The sequence below is a fragment of the Bos indicus x Bos taurus genome, chromosome 3 (assembly GCF_003369695.1).
Source record: "Bos indicus x Bos taurus breed Angus x Brahman F1 hybrid chromosome 3, Bos_hybrid_MaternalHap_v2.0, whole genome shotgun sequence".
In the NCBI taxonomy this organism is placed as follows: domain Eukaryota; kingdom Metazoa; phylum Chordata; class Mammalia; order Artiodactyla; family Bovidae; genus Bos; species Bos indicus x Bos taurus.
Window position 1 is genome coordinate 16,348,944 of NC_040078.1, and position 12,808 is coordinate 16,361,751.

General features: G+C 38.8%; 1 protein-coding gene across 1 annotated transcript in view; it reads left to right on the forward strand.

The window, feature by feature from the left end:
• Positions 1-12,808, forward strand: part of NUP210L (nucleoporin 210 like) — a 99,676-nt gene that overhangs the window by 1,760 nt on the left and 85,108 nt on the right. Inside the window, exons 2-7 of the mRNA XM_027532137.1 lie at positions 927-1,063; positions 7,092-7,223; positions 8,111-8,204; positions 8,727-8,877; positions 11,196-11,328; positions 12,262-12,420. Of these exons, the coding sequence (XP_027387938.1) occupies positions 927-1,063; positions 7,092-7,223; positions 8,111-8,204; positions 8,727-8,877; positions 11,196-11,328; positions 12,262-12,420 (806 nt within the window). The remainder of the gene's footprint in view (positions 1-926; positions 1,064-7,091; positions 7,224-8,110; positions 8,205-8,726; positions 8,878-11,195; positions 11,329-12,261; positions 12,421-12,808) is intronic.

Genomic DNA, 12,808 nt, shown 5'->3' on the forward strand with positions numbered 1-12,808 from the left:
GAGTGAATTGAGGCATAGATAATATGAAGTATAAACTTGTGTGAGAAGGTGTATTTTAGGTGGAGATAAGATTTGCCTGTCACATATTAATGTTTCCTCCCTCATATGAGAGTACTCTCTTGAAGTGTACACCCAAGTTTGGGGTAATCAACTCTGGTGGGAATGACTTTCTGACTGAGGATGAAAAGACATGATTCTCTGGCGTGAGAGAACCCAACCATAGGTTGTATGGTTTCCTAAGGGTAAGGGAACCTAGCTCAAGTGGGCTCCACGGTATCAGAGGGCTCATCCTAATTGGAGATTTCCCTTTACCATCACTGAAGAGAAGCACCAAGTTTTCTCCAGTGTAAGAAGTTCATCTCCCATTTTATGAGGCTGTTATAAGGAAATCAGGCTTACACAGTGATCCATTGTGACATATCTCCTGACTGAGGATGATGGAAGGCGTCAATCTAGGATTGAAGGAATCAATCAATTCCTTCCATCCATCCAAAAATATTAATGATTTTTTAAACTGTATTTTGAGTTGAACTCATGCCTCATAATTTTAGCAAGATTTCCACCTTAGATAGCAACAGTCCAATTTCTAGGATTGGAGGAAATTCATTCCTCAGAGTTTGAGAAGCCAGGTCTCTCATTGTTGGAAACACAGCATCAATCCTATTTTTACATACTGAGGGAAGATTGTGACACTTTAAATACTGAGGAAGGAATGTAACTTGGCACAAGGGATCACTGGAAAATGTTCTCATCAGTCTCTTCCACTTAAATCTTACCTCTTTAAGCAATGTTTCTATTTTAAAGAAAAACCTATAAATACACCTGGTAGTATGTAACATGGAAAAACTATAGGAACCTATATTCCACCAAAAGTTAATTTTAACCCACATTCGTATTTCATACTCTTAAGTGTTTTATCCTGGCAGGCATTCCACCCATCATGATGCAGTAACTGTTGAACCTTTATATGAAAATGGCACCTTATGTTCTCAAAAAGCTGTGCTCATTGCTGAATCTACCCAACCAATACGCCTCAGCAGTGTTATTCTTGCTCGAGAGATAGGTATGTTGAGACAAAACACACTATGTAACTGTTCCCCTGGAGTAGAAAAATCTGATGTCTTTTGTAGATGGTTAACACAGACAGTGTTGGCTTCAAATGCCCCTTAAGGTAGAAAAAAGGATTCCTGCAATATAAACCTTAATTGTGGCATCCTAGCCTGTAACTTTTTAAATTTTTTTATTTTTGAACATCCAGCCCTTGGCAATGTGCCTGACACAGAGCAGAAACTCTGGTTGGTTGAATCAGTGGAGAAGGGAAGGACCTATTTATCAGAACTAGCTTGGTTGTTACGTTCTGAGGTTGGTCTTGAGTGAGGCAAAAGGCAGAATCAAGACTAGTACTTCTCAGGCTTCCCTGGTGGTCCAGTGGTTAAGAATCTGCCTGCCAGTGCAGGAGACACAGGTTCAATTCCTGGTCAGGGAAGATCCCATGTGCCGTAGGCAACTAAGCCCACATGACATAACTATTGAAGTCCGAACACTCTAGACCTCATGCTTTGCAACAAGAGAAGCCACCACAAGGAGAAGCCTGAGCACCACAACTCTAGAGTAGTCCCTGCTCACTGCAACTAGACAAACAAAGCCCGTGTGCAGTAACAGAGAACAAGTGAAGCCAATAAATAAATAAAATAAAAAACTAGTACTTCTCAAGTACTAGTGCCATCTATGAATCTGCATCTTCATCACCTGGGAGCTTGTTAGAAGTGTAAATTCTCAGGCCCCACCTGATCTGCTGTATCAGAATCTCTGGAATGAGTCAGGGGATCTGTGGTTTTAATTTATGGCTTCAGCGGGTCTTAGTTGCTATGCCAGGGCATTCTCTAGTTGGAGTGAGTGGTGGCTGCTATTTGTTGTGGTGCTTGGGTTTGCCATTGCAGTGGCTTCTCCTTGGGGAGCATGGGTACAAGGTGCGCTACTGCTGCTGCTGCTGCTAAGTCGATTCAGTCGTGTCCGACTCTGTTCGACCCCACAGACGGCAGCCCACCAGGCCCCACCGTCCCTGGGATTCTTCAGGCAGGAACACTGGAGTGGGTTGCCATTTCCTTCTCCAGTGCATGAAAGTGAAAAAGTGAAGTCGCTCAGTCCTATCCGACTCCTAGCGACCCCATGGACTGCAGCCTACCAGGCTCCTCCATCCATGGGATTTTCCAGGCAAGAGTACTGGAGTGGGGTGCCATTGCCTTCTCCATCTAAGGTGCGCAGGCTTCAGTTATTGCAGCACTCGATCTCAGTAGTAGTTGTGCACAGGCTTAGCTGCTCCATGGCATATGGGATCTTCCCAGACCAGGAATCAAACCTGTGTTCCCTGCTTTGGCAGGCAGATTCTTAACCACTGAGTCACCAAGGAAGTCCCAGGGATCTGTGTTTTTAACAAGCTCTCCAGATGATTCTCATACATACCGAAATTTGGGAAGCACATGCTAGTCTGTTTTAGACCAGAGCAGCTTAAGAATTGCTATTTGTGTCCCTGAGTTTCTGGCATTTGGTATTTTCATATTGATAGGTCAGAAATATCTACGTGGCTCTTAAATATTTTGATAAATTATTTATCTATACTGTATTATTAAAAATAAATTTAAGATGTTTGGTATACCGTATTTCATATAATTGAAGATGCCGTCTATGATAACTATTTTTAATGTACTAAGAACAACGTTCAGAGAAGGCAGTGGCACCCCACTCCAGTACTCTTGCCTGGAAAATCCCATGGACGGAGGCACCTGGAAGGCTGAAGTCCGTGGGGTCGCTGAGAGTCGGACACGACTGAAGAACTTCACTTTCACTTTTCACTTTCTTGCATTGGAGAAGGAAATGGCAACCCACTCCAGTGTTCTTGCCTGGAGAATCCCAGGGATGGGGGAGCCTGGTGGGCTGCCGTCTATGGGGTCGCACAGAGACGGACACAACTGAAGTGACTTAGCAGCAGCAGCAAGAACAACATTGCCAACTAAACTGCTTTTCTTCACTTAGAATTTTTGCTTTATACCTATTGAAGGGCTCTTTTTGACTTAGATGGTTATTTTTATTGTGTATCACTCTCAAGCCTAATAAAAAGGAAATAAAATTAACTGGTTAAAATATTCCTAAGAAAAATTTAACATTTTTGCTTCACCTGAATCACTTTTTGATTGGGAATCATCAATGTCTGTGTTTATCCCCACAACATCTTCCTTTGTACCATTGAGACTGTTAGTGATGTTGCATTTCTTAAAAGAATTAAACCAAAACCACCTACAAGGTATTAGTATTGGACTCATTAGTTGGCTTTACAATTTATAAAGCTGACCTGTTTTGTCTCCAGCTTTGAGAAGGTTTCTAGCACATCTGAGTCGCCATCTTTCCCACTCTGTGTCCTTAACTGTTTGGTTCCAAGGGGAAAGAGTGCTCCACCACTGTTCATCATGTTTTATTCCAACTACTAATACCCATTCTGCAAGTTTGATGTTGGCCCTTTTAAAGTTCTCACAAGTGCAGTAAATGATAACTATGCTATGACTCCTGGTGGTTGACAGTTCTAAGATGTCATCAGTCATAAGATAAAACCCTAATTTCAGAGATGTTGAAATGTCAGAAAAATGAGTGTCTTGGAGTTGATGAAATATGAGATTTCAAAGATGAGAATCTTTGAGGACTGTGTCATGCAGGGCAGCTACAGTGTATAGAGAAGGATACAAAGATGAGAAAAGTGTTGCTTTGGTCACATATGCTCTTTTTAATGTAATTACTGTTTTCAAATTTTATTTATTTTTGGTTGCACTGGGTCTTTGTTGCTGTGAGTGGGCTTTCTCCAGTTGTGGCGAGAGGGGGCTACTCTTCATTGTGGTGCCCAGGCTTCTCATTGCTATAGCTTCTCTTGTTGCAGACCATAGGCTCTAGGTGCATGGGCTCAGCAGTTGGGGCTCACAAGCTCTAGAGCATGGGCTCAGTAGTTGTGGCTCACGGAATATTCTTGAACCAGATATCGAACCCCTGCCCCTTGCAGCAGGCAGATTCTTATCTGTACCATCAGGGAAGTCATGCAATTACTCTTAACTACATGAATTCATTCTGATGTTGAAAGAGCACACAGTTGCTTGGAGAAATGTCAAATCTGGCTCTCAGCTTGGTTTCATCTGACTTGTGAATATTCCAAAATTATCTTTCAAATCAGCTTTCACAATTTTGCTATTAAAACAATTGTGTACATAGATGATGGAGATTCCCAGTAATGAATGGCAGTCTTAGTGTTCTACAAGATGCATTCTTATCTTAATGGAAACTGGCACTCTGAAATGGGAAGGGACATTTTGAAAGGGAAGAGCATGCCTTAAGAGAAACTCTTCATTTGTTTGACAGATATTGAATTACCTACTAACCATAAGGTATCTGTAAAGGTTAAAAGATTTAAGCACTCCATTGGTGTTTAGGTGCTTGGGATTTTGTTTATGATGTTTTTGGTGATAGTCTAATAGAGAAAATGAGTGGCTATGACAGAGATTAGCCACTAGCTACTAGGGAATTCCCTAGTAGCTCAAACAGGAAAGAATCTGCCTGCAGTGTGGGAGACCTGGATTCAATCCCTGGATTGGGAAGATCCCTAAAGAAGGGCATGGCAACCCACTCCAGTATTCTTGCTTGGAGAATTCCATAGACAGAGGAGCCTGGTGGGCTACATGGGGTCGAAAAGAGTTGGACATGACCGAGTGACTTTCACTACTACTCAACTGTGACAGAGATGGATAATGGTGAGAGACGAGGTGGGCATATTCTATTTGATAAGAGTGTTAGATTTATTTTGATTTTTTGTTTTGTTTTGTTCTGACTAGATGTTACCTCTCTTTGATAAAATATTTAAAGAATATGAAAGGTTATATGTGAAAGTAGTGAAAGTGTTAGTCATTCAATCATGTCCTATACTTTGTGACCCCATTGTAGCCCATCAGGCTCTTCTGTCCATAGAATTCTCCAGGCAAGAATACTGGAGTGGGCAGCCATTCCCTTCCAGGGGATCTTTCCGACCCTGGGATCAACCAGGGATAATCTCCTGCATTACTGGCAGATTCTTTATTGTCTGAGCCACCAGGGAAACCCGAAAAGGTTATATAATGAAAAGTAAATCTCTAATCTCATTTCTCCAAGAGACAACCACTTTTCTGTATCATTCCAGATGTAGTCTATGAATATATGAAAATGCCTTTTTGTAGTGGGATATCTAGATTTTCAACCTTAGGTACAGGACAGGTAGAGGAGTTTGGAGATGAAGGCATAAATTTTAGGTATAAAAGTTCACGTGAAGGGTGAAGAAAGGGTTTAGACAGCTGAGTGATTTCGGTGGAGAGAATAGAATGGAATGATCAGTACATTTTGCACTGTGCTCAGCATGTGGTTATTGTTCAGCAAATACTTAAAAAATTTTTTTAATTTATTTATATTTCAGCTGCACTGAATCATTGTTTCTGTGCACAGACTTTCTCTAGTTGTGGCAAGCAGGGGCTACTCTTTGTTGTAGTGAAAGAGTTTCTCACTGTGGTGGCTTCTCTTGTTGCAGAGCAGAGACTTTAGGCACATGGACTTCAGTAGTTGTAGTCTGTGGTCTTGGTTGCTTCTCGGCATGTGGAATCTTCCTGGACTAGGGATCGAACCTCTGTTCCCTGCATTAGCCAGCAGATTCTTACCTACTGTACCACCAGGGAAGTCCCAAAATATTTTTTAATAATTTTTAAAAATTTAATTTATTTTTTGGTTGCATTGGGTCTTCACTGCTGCTCACAGGCTTTCTCTATTGTAGTGAGCTGGGGCTGCTCTTTGTTGCGGTGCATGGGCTTCTCATTGTAGTGGCTTCTCTTGTCGTGGAGCACAGGCTCTAGGTGAGTGGGTTTTAGTAGTTGTGGCACGCAGAGTTAGTTTCTCCGAGGCATGTGGAATTTTCCTGGATCGGGGATTGAAACCGTGTCCCCTGGGTTGGCAGGCAGATTCCTATTCACTGTGCCACCAGGGAAGTCCCCAAAATAATTTTTATTTCACCCTTATTTCATCTTTATGGAAATAAGTCTACTTTCTGTACTGTTTCAATTTGTGTTTCTGAAGTTAATCATGACTATATTGGGCTTCTCTGGTGGCTCAGATGGTACAGAATCTGCCTGCAATGCAGGAGAACTGGGTTTGATTCCTGGGTCAGGAAGACCCCCCCGGAGAAGGGAATGGCAACCCACTCCAGTATTCTTGCCTGGAGAATTCAATGGACAGAGGATCCTGGCAGGCTGCAGTCTACAGTGTTGCAAAGAGTTGGGCACAACTGAGCAACGAACATATTGAGTGGAACCCTAGTTGGGTCTAATATGTGATTCTCAGGCTAAAAATCTCATGGTCCAGGAAAAAAAATTGAAAGAAATGAAGTGAGAAATTTATTGGCAGACAGGAATGGCATATGGTTGCCACCCTCTTACTTTCCTAAATAAACACATTTAAAAAAAATATACTCTTAAAATTTCATAAAAGGAAAAGCATTCTAACACTTCAAAAGTAATATTGAATATATATTCCTTTCAAGTGAAAGTGAAGTCGCTCAGTCGTGTCTTTGCGACCCCATGGACTGTAGCCTACCAGGCTCCTCTGTCCATGGGATTTTCCAGGCAATAGTACTGGAGTGGATTGCCATTTCCTTCTCCAGGGGATCTTCCTGACCCAGGGATCGAACCCGGGACTCCCACATTGTAGACAGACACTTTACCGTCTGAGCCACCAGGGAAGTCCCAGGGAATATATAAAGTGAATATATTTAATTTTATTATGTTTTAAAATTCTCATTTTTTGATGGGTGAATAAAAACATTATTATAGATCAGTGTCTGGGAATCACTGCTCTAGTGTCTATTCTTGTAAACAGATGCTCTTATATATTTTGTTGCTATGCTGTTTTCTTCCACAGGTTGAAAGGAACTATTATGCCTTTCTTTTTCTTAATATTTAGAATAAGCTCCTCAGTATATGAAACATTTAATAGATTCATGACCTGTTGAATTAAATTCTCAGTTTTTGGGTTCGTTTTAGTGACTGACCATGAACTGCGGTGTGATGTTAAGGTTGATGTGATAAACAGCATTGAAATTATATCTCGAACTCGGGAACTCTATGTAGATGATTCACCACTGGAACTGATGGTGAGGGCATTGGATGCTGAAGGTAACGAATGCCAGAGGATTCAACAAAATTACCTAAAATGAACACTTTTGTGTTTAGTTTTTGGAAACAGAAATTTGAGAGAGAAAAGTAGGTTGGAAATAATGTTTATTTTCTCATATGAAGTTCATGTGCAAGAAGAATTAACAATTCTGAGTGTGGTTTGATGTATTAACTACAGACTTCCATTAAAATTTCCTAGTTCAGAATCCAAATTCTGCTACTGGGCTTCTGCTAATGGTCCCAACAATTAAGAACATTTTTGGAGGAAAAAAAAAAGTACATTTTGGAATTTATTATTATCTCTGTTTTGATCAGTCTACTTTCTGTAGGCCAAGAGAATTAAATGTAAACCTGTGAAAATTTTATAATTTTATCTTTCCTAAGACTGATTTTACATTGTTTTTCACATACTACACTTGTGTAATATGTAAAAAAACCACTTTAATGCATTGCTTCTTTCTTTGTAAACTAGTGAAGAGCAATTTTTAAAATGTGAGAAATGAACATATTAGTAATATTCAAATCTAGTTTTTATAAAAATTTTTATTAGAGGGACCAGGATTTAGGGATGACTGTCAACCCTGAGATAGATTATAAGGTGGCCTTTTTATGTTGAAAGGAACAGAAATAGTGCCATAATTTTGTCAACCAGCAGTTAACCAGCTTGAGTCATTTTCACTTTCAGAAAGCTTATACAGCAACCGTACTTACTCTGTGTAGGGGTCTTCCTGGTAGATGTGTTTTAATTCATTAATGATAGTGCATCTATTTGTTAATGAAAGAGGCTTAAAAATAATTTTCTAGTTAAATTTCCCTTGCTTATTAAAGATACCTGAATATTTTTGAACATGTGATTTTGTCTTATCTGCTTTTGCCTTGCTTTACAGGAAATACTTTTAGTAGTTTGGCAGGGATGGTGTTTGAGTGGAGCATTGCCCGGGATAATGAATCAGCAATAGAAGAACTGTCTAGCAAAATTAGGTAACCTTGAAACCAAACCTAACTATGTGACTTTGAAGGAGACATCTGCCTTTGGGTAGCACACTGAACAGCAGTCATTTGTGTGGGTTTTGATCATTTTTCTATCTGGAACTATTTGGAACAAATAAATTTACCACGGGAAAATATGGCATGGCTGTAGGTACCTTGATGATGGCTTAATTTGAGTCACTGCAGAGGAGTTCATGAAATCAGAACTGTACAATTATTTGTCGTATCTTCTGACATTTTTGTTTTTCAAGCTATCAACACTCACTGAAATACAGTGAGTGGATATTAGTATGAAATTTTCTCTTCAATGCCCAGCAATAGCTCTCAGACAATCCGGGTTTTAGTCCTACAACAGTTTTAGCCAGAAGCATATTAAGTACTTCTCTTTTATCTGGTCATTGTGGAAATTTTAAACTTTTGACACTATACAGACATTGAAGAGACTATGTTTAAAGTCTCTCAGAGCCTTATGGAAGAAGAATAATTTACTAGAAACAAAGTTTATCTCTTTAGGATTTTGAGATACTCTGAAGCAGAATATTCTCCCCCTGCATATATAGCTGAGATGGAAAAAGAAGAGAAACAGGGAGATATGATTTTGGTGTCTGGCATTAAAACTGGTGCTGCTATCGTAAAAGTTCGAATTTCTGAACCATTCTATAAGGTAAAAATTTAGTGCTATAGACATTAAGTCTTGCCTATGGAATAGTTTCTTATGTTTGTCTATAATAGAAACCCTCTAACCTGATTGATTTAGGCCAATTGAAAAAGTTATTTGAAACGGATAAACATTTTTTGAAAACCTGTCTTCTTTAAACATGTTATTACCCAAGTACAATTACAAATGTTTTACTGGCATTTTCTCTTAAAACATAACTGCATTTTATTCACTAATCCTTTGATGTAGGTCCAAGACTTTTCTTTGTCTACGAATTCACTGGTCAAAAATATACATACTTATTCTTGCATAAATTAGTTTCTAGTTTCTTTTTCATTTTATTTTATGGTTGAGTGAAAAATTACACATGTGTGAAGCAATTTGAGTGCAGAATTCTAATATATTTTTCAAGGATTTTCCCCTAGTCTTTTACATTTCTCACCTACACCTAATTTGATAGCAGTACGTCTTAGCTATCCTTTAATTTCTTTTTTTATTTAATTTTTTTCTTAATTAAAAGTTTTTTTTAATTTATCCTTAGTTTGCCTTTAACTATTTTTTTAAAAATTAATTTTAAAAAATTAATTAATTAATTAATTTGTGCGGTAGTTTGTACATTCTTTGGCATTGTCTCTCTTTGGGATTGGAAGGAAAGCTGACCTTTTCCTGTCCTGTGGCCACTGCTGACTTTTCCAAATTTGCTAGCATATTGAGTGCAGTACTTTCACAGCATCATCTTTTAGGATTTGAAATAGCTCAGCTGGAATTCCATCACCTCCACTAGCTTTGTTTGTAGTGATGCTTCCTAAGTTCCACTTGACTTTGCATTCCAGAATTCTGGCTCTAGGTGAGTGATCACACCATCGTGGTTATCTGGGACATGAAGATCTGTTTTGTATAGTTCTTCTGTGTATTCTTGCCACCTCTTCTTAATATCTTCTGCTTCTGTTAAGTCCATACCATTTCTGTCCTTTATTGTGCCCATCTTTGCATGAAATGTTCCCATGGTATCTCTCATTTTCTTGAAGCGATCTCTAGTCTTTCTATTGTTTTCCTCTATTTCTTTGCATTGTTCACTTAGGAAGGCTTTCTTATCTCTCCTTGCTGTTCTTTGGAACTCTGCATCAGATAGGTATATCTTTTCTCTTCTCCTTTGCCTTTTGCTTCTATTCTTTTCTCAGCTATTTGTAAGGTTGTCTCCTCAGACAATCATTTTGCCTTTTTGAATTTCTTTTCCTTGGGGATGGTTCTGATCACCACCTCCAGTACAATGTCATGAACCTCCGTCCATAGTTCCTCAGGCACTCTGTTTATCAGATCTAATCCTTTGAATCTATTTGTCACTTCCACTGTATACTTGTAAGGGATTTGATTTAGGTCATATCTGAATGGCCTAGTGGTTTTCCCTACTTTCTTCAATTTAAGTCTGAGTTTGGCAGTAAGGAGTTCATGATCTGAGCCACAGTCAGATCATTGTGTTTTGGCTGCGCTGGGGCTTTCTCTAGTTGCGGCGAGTGGGAGCTACTCTATAGTTGAGGTGCGCAGGCTTCTCATTGTGGTGGCTTCTTTTGTTGCAGAGCACAAGCTCTAGGGCATGGGTTCAGTAGTTGTGATGCACAGGCTTAGTCGCTCCGCAGCATGTGGGATCTTCCTCGACCACAGATTGAACCTGTGTCCACTGCATTGGCAGGCAGACTCTTAACCACTGGATCACCAGGGAAGTCCTGACTATAACTTTTCAAAACATTTAAATTTTTTATAGAAAACAACTCTTTTCATATAATGCTTTTTTTAAATTAATTATTATTAAAGTTGAGAAAAACACATGTCTTTTGGCAAGCATTTAATTCAAGTGGCAGGAACATATATGTGGACATTCTAGAGAGCAGCCTATTAACCTTGTATTGGGTAAGCCTTCACAAGAATTGATATGTTCAACAAGGGATACAGACTAACTTAATGTGGAAAGTCAGTTCACTGGAGGTTGGTTAAAAGAATTTCAGTGCAATACAGTTAGGTCTTACTTTTTCCCATTTTATCACACTTGCCTTTTTATTTACCTACCCTTCTCCTTTAGAAAGCTTGTTGTTTTCTATTTTTTGTTTGAGTGACTTAATAAGTGACTTAGAAAGCTGACACTGCATTAATATTCATGATCACTTTTTAAGGCTAACTGAAATTATGATCTGTGCTTAGGAAAGCATTTTTTTAATCTTGGCAAAATATTTTAGAAGAAATTTATAAAAGTGAACTTTAATAAGGAGGACAGCCTTGAGGATTTTGCCTGTGGAAACTTTCTGGGTTTTTTTTTTTCCTTCTTTTAGAAAGTGGCAGCAGCATTGATACGTCTGCTTGTTTTGGAGAATATATTTCTTATACCATCCCAAGATATTTATCTCTTAGTAGGTGCATATATTAAATACCGAGTTGCAAAAATGGTTCAGGGAAGAATGACAGGTAAGTTGATTTAGCTTTTCCTAAGACTAACATTTCCCAAATCTTTTCTGCTAACAAGAGAAGCAGCTTCACATTATATGTGCAAAATACTTCTGTCTTAGATTTTTGTGATAAAAGTACAGTTGACCCTCAAACAACACGGGTCTGAACTGTGCAGGTCCATTTATATGCAGATTTTTAAAAAATAAACACTACAGTACTACCTGATGTTTGGTTGGCTAAAAGCGTGCATGCAGAACTGGGGTTATAGAGGGTTGACTAATACGTGGATTTTCAACTGCGTGGGGAGGTCGATGCGTGGGGGTTGTGTCAGTGCCTCTAATCCCTGTACTGTTCAAAGATCAACTGTATTCTTTAATTGCTGTACTTGAGCTAATACTGGACTGAGGTAGCCCACATATCTTAAACAGACTAATGCTATAGTTCAACTACTACTTAGCTTCAGTGCCCATAAGCATCTGAATTGTCTATTAAAACAACCAAAAGTTTACTAACTTAGGACAAGGGAAGAAGCTTTACCTTCTTTACCTACCTAATAGAAGGGGCTAATAGAAGGGGTTTGAATAATCTTTGTAAAAAAGCTGTTTATTGAGAAACTCTGTTATCTGAAAAATTTAATACCCTGCTGATCCCAAAAGTCCCACTCAGTTTATAAAGTGTACATTTGCTCCATTAACATTAGTCCTTTATTTACTTTCCTAGTGGAGATCCCTCCTCCTACTCTTAGTTTACTGAGTTTTAAGAATATAAGCAACAATAAACTCATATAGTAGTCCCCCTCAATTTCTATATATGTAGAAATTCGTTATAGTTGGGAGGAAATAAAGAGAAAAGCAGATTTTGCTCTTACTTTGACCTGCTTCTTCTTATAATCCAACAATATATTATTGTCTATTGCTTTCATTATGGTTATGTATCTTTCATGTCTTACAGAGGTGAAATTTCCCCTGGAACATTATACACTAGAATTGCAAGACCACAGAGTTTCATGTAATATTTCTGTTTCTGGGAAAGTGGCTTCACTGGATGAGAAAACAGCTATGGTGACTGCTGTCCAGCTGGGCCACACTAACCTTATCTTCGTCCACAAAAGTATCCTTTTCAAGTTTTCACTGCTAATCTATATTTCCTTGAGCAAGCTAGACATGTTCCTTGGTAAAATAACTGGTTAAGCATGATTATAACACTACTACATTTATTTTCCATAGGTTCTATCTTTTAAAAAGCACTATAAATTATTGTCACAGTTTCTAACAAAGGGTAGGTACAGAAGAATAGTTGGAATTTGGAATCTGTTGACTTCAGAACTTATGTGCAACATAATATAAATTGTAAATAGGCAGGGTTCCGTAGTGGCCCAGTACTAAATAATCTCCCTGCCAATGTAGAAGACACAGTTCAATACCTGATCTGGGAAGATCCCACATGCAGCTCAGCAACTAGGTCTGTGCACCACAGCTACTGAACCTATGCTCTAGAA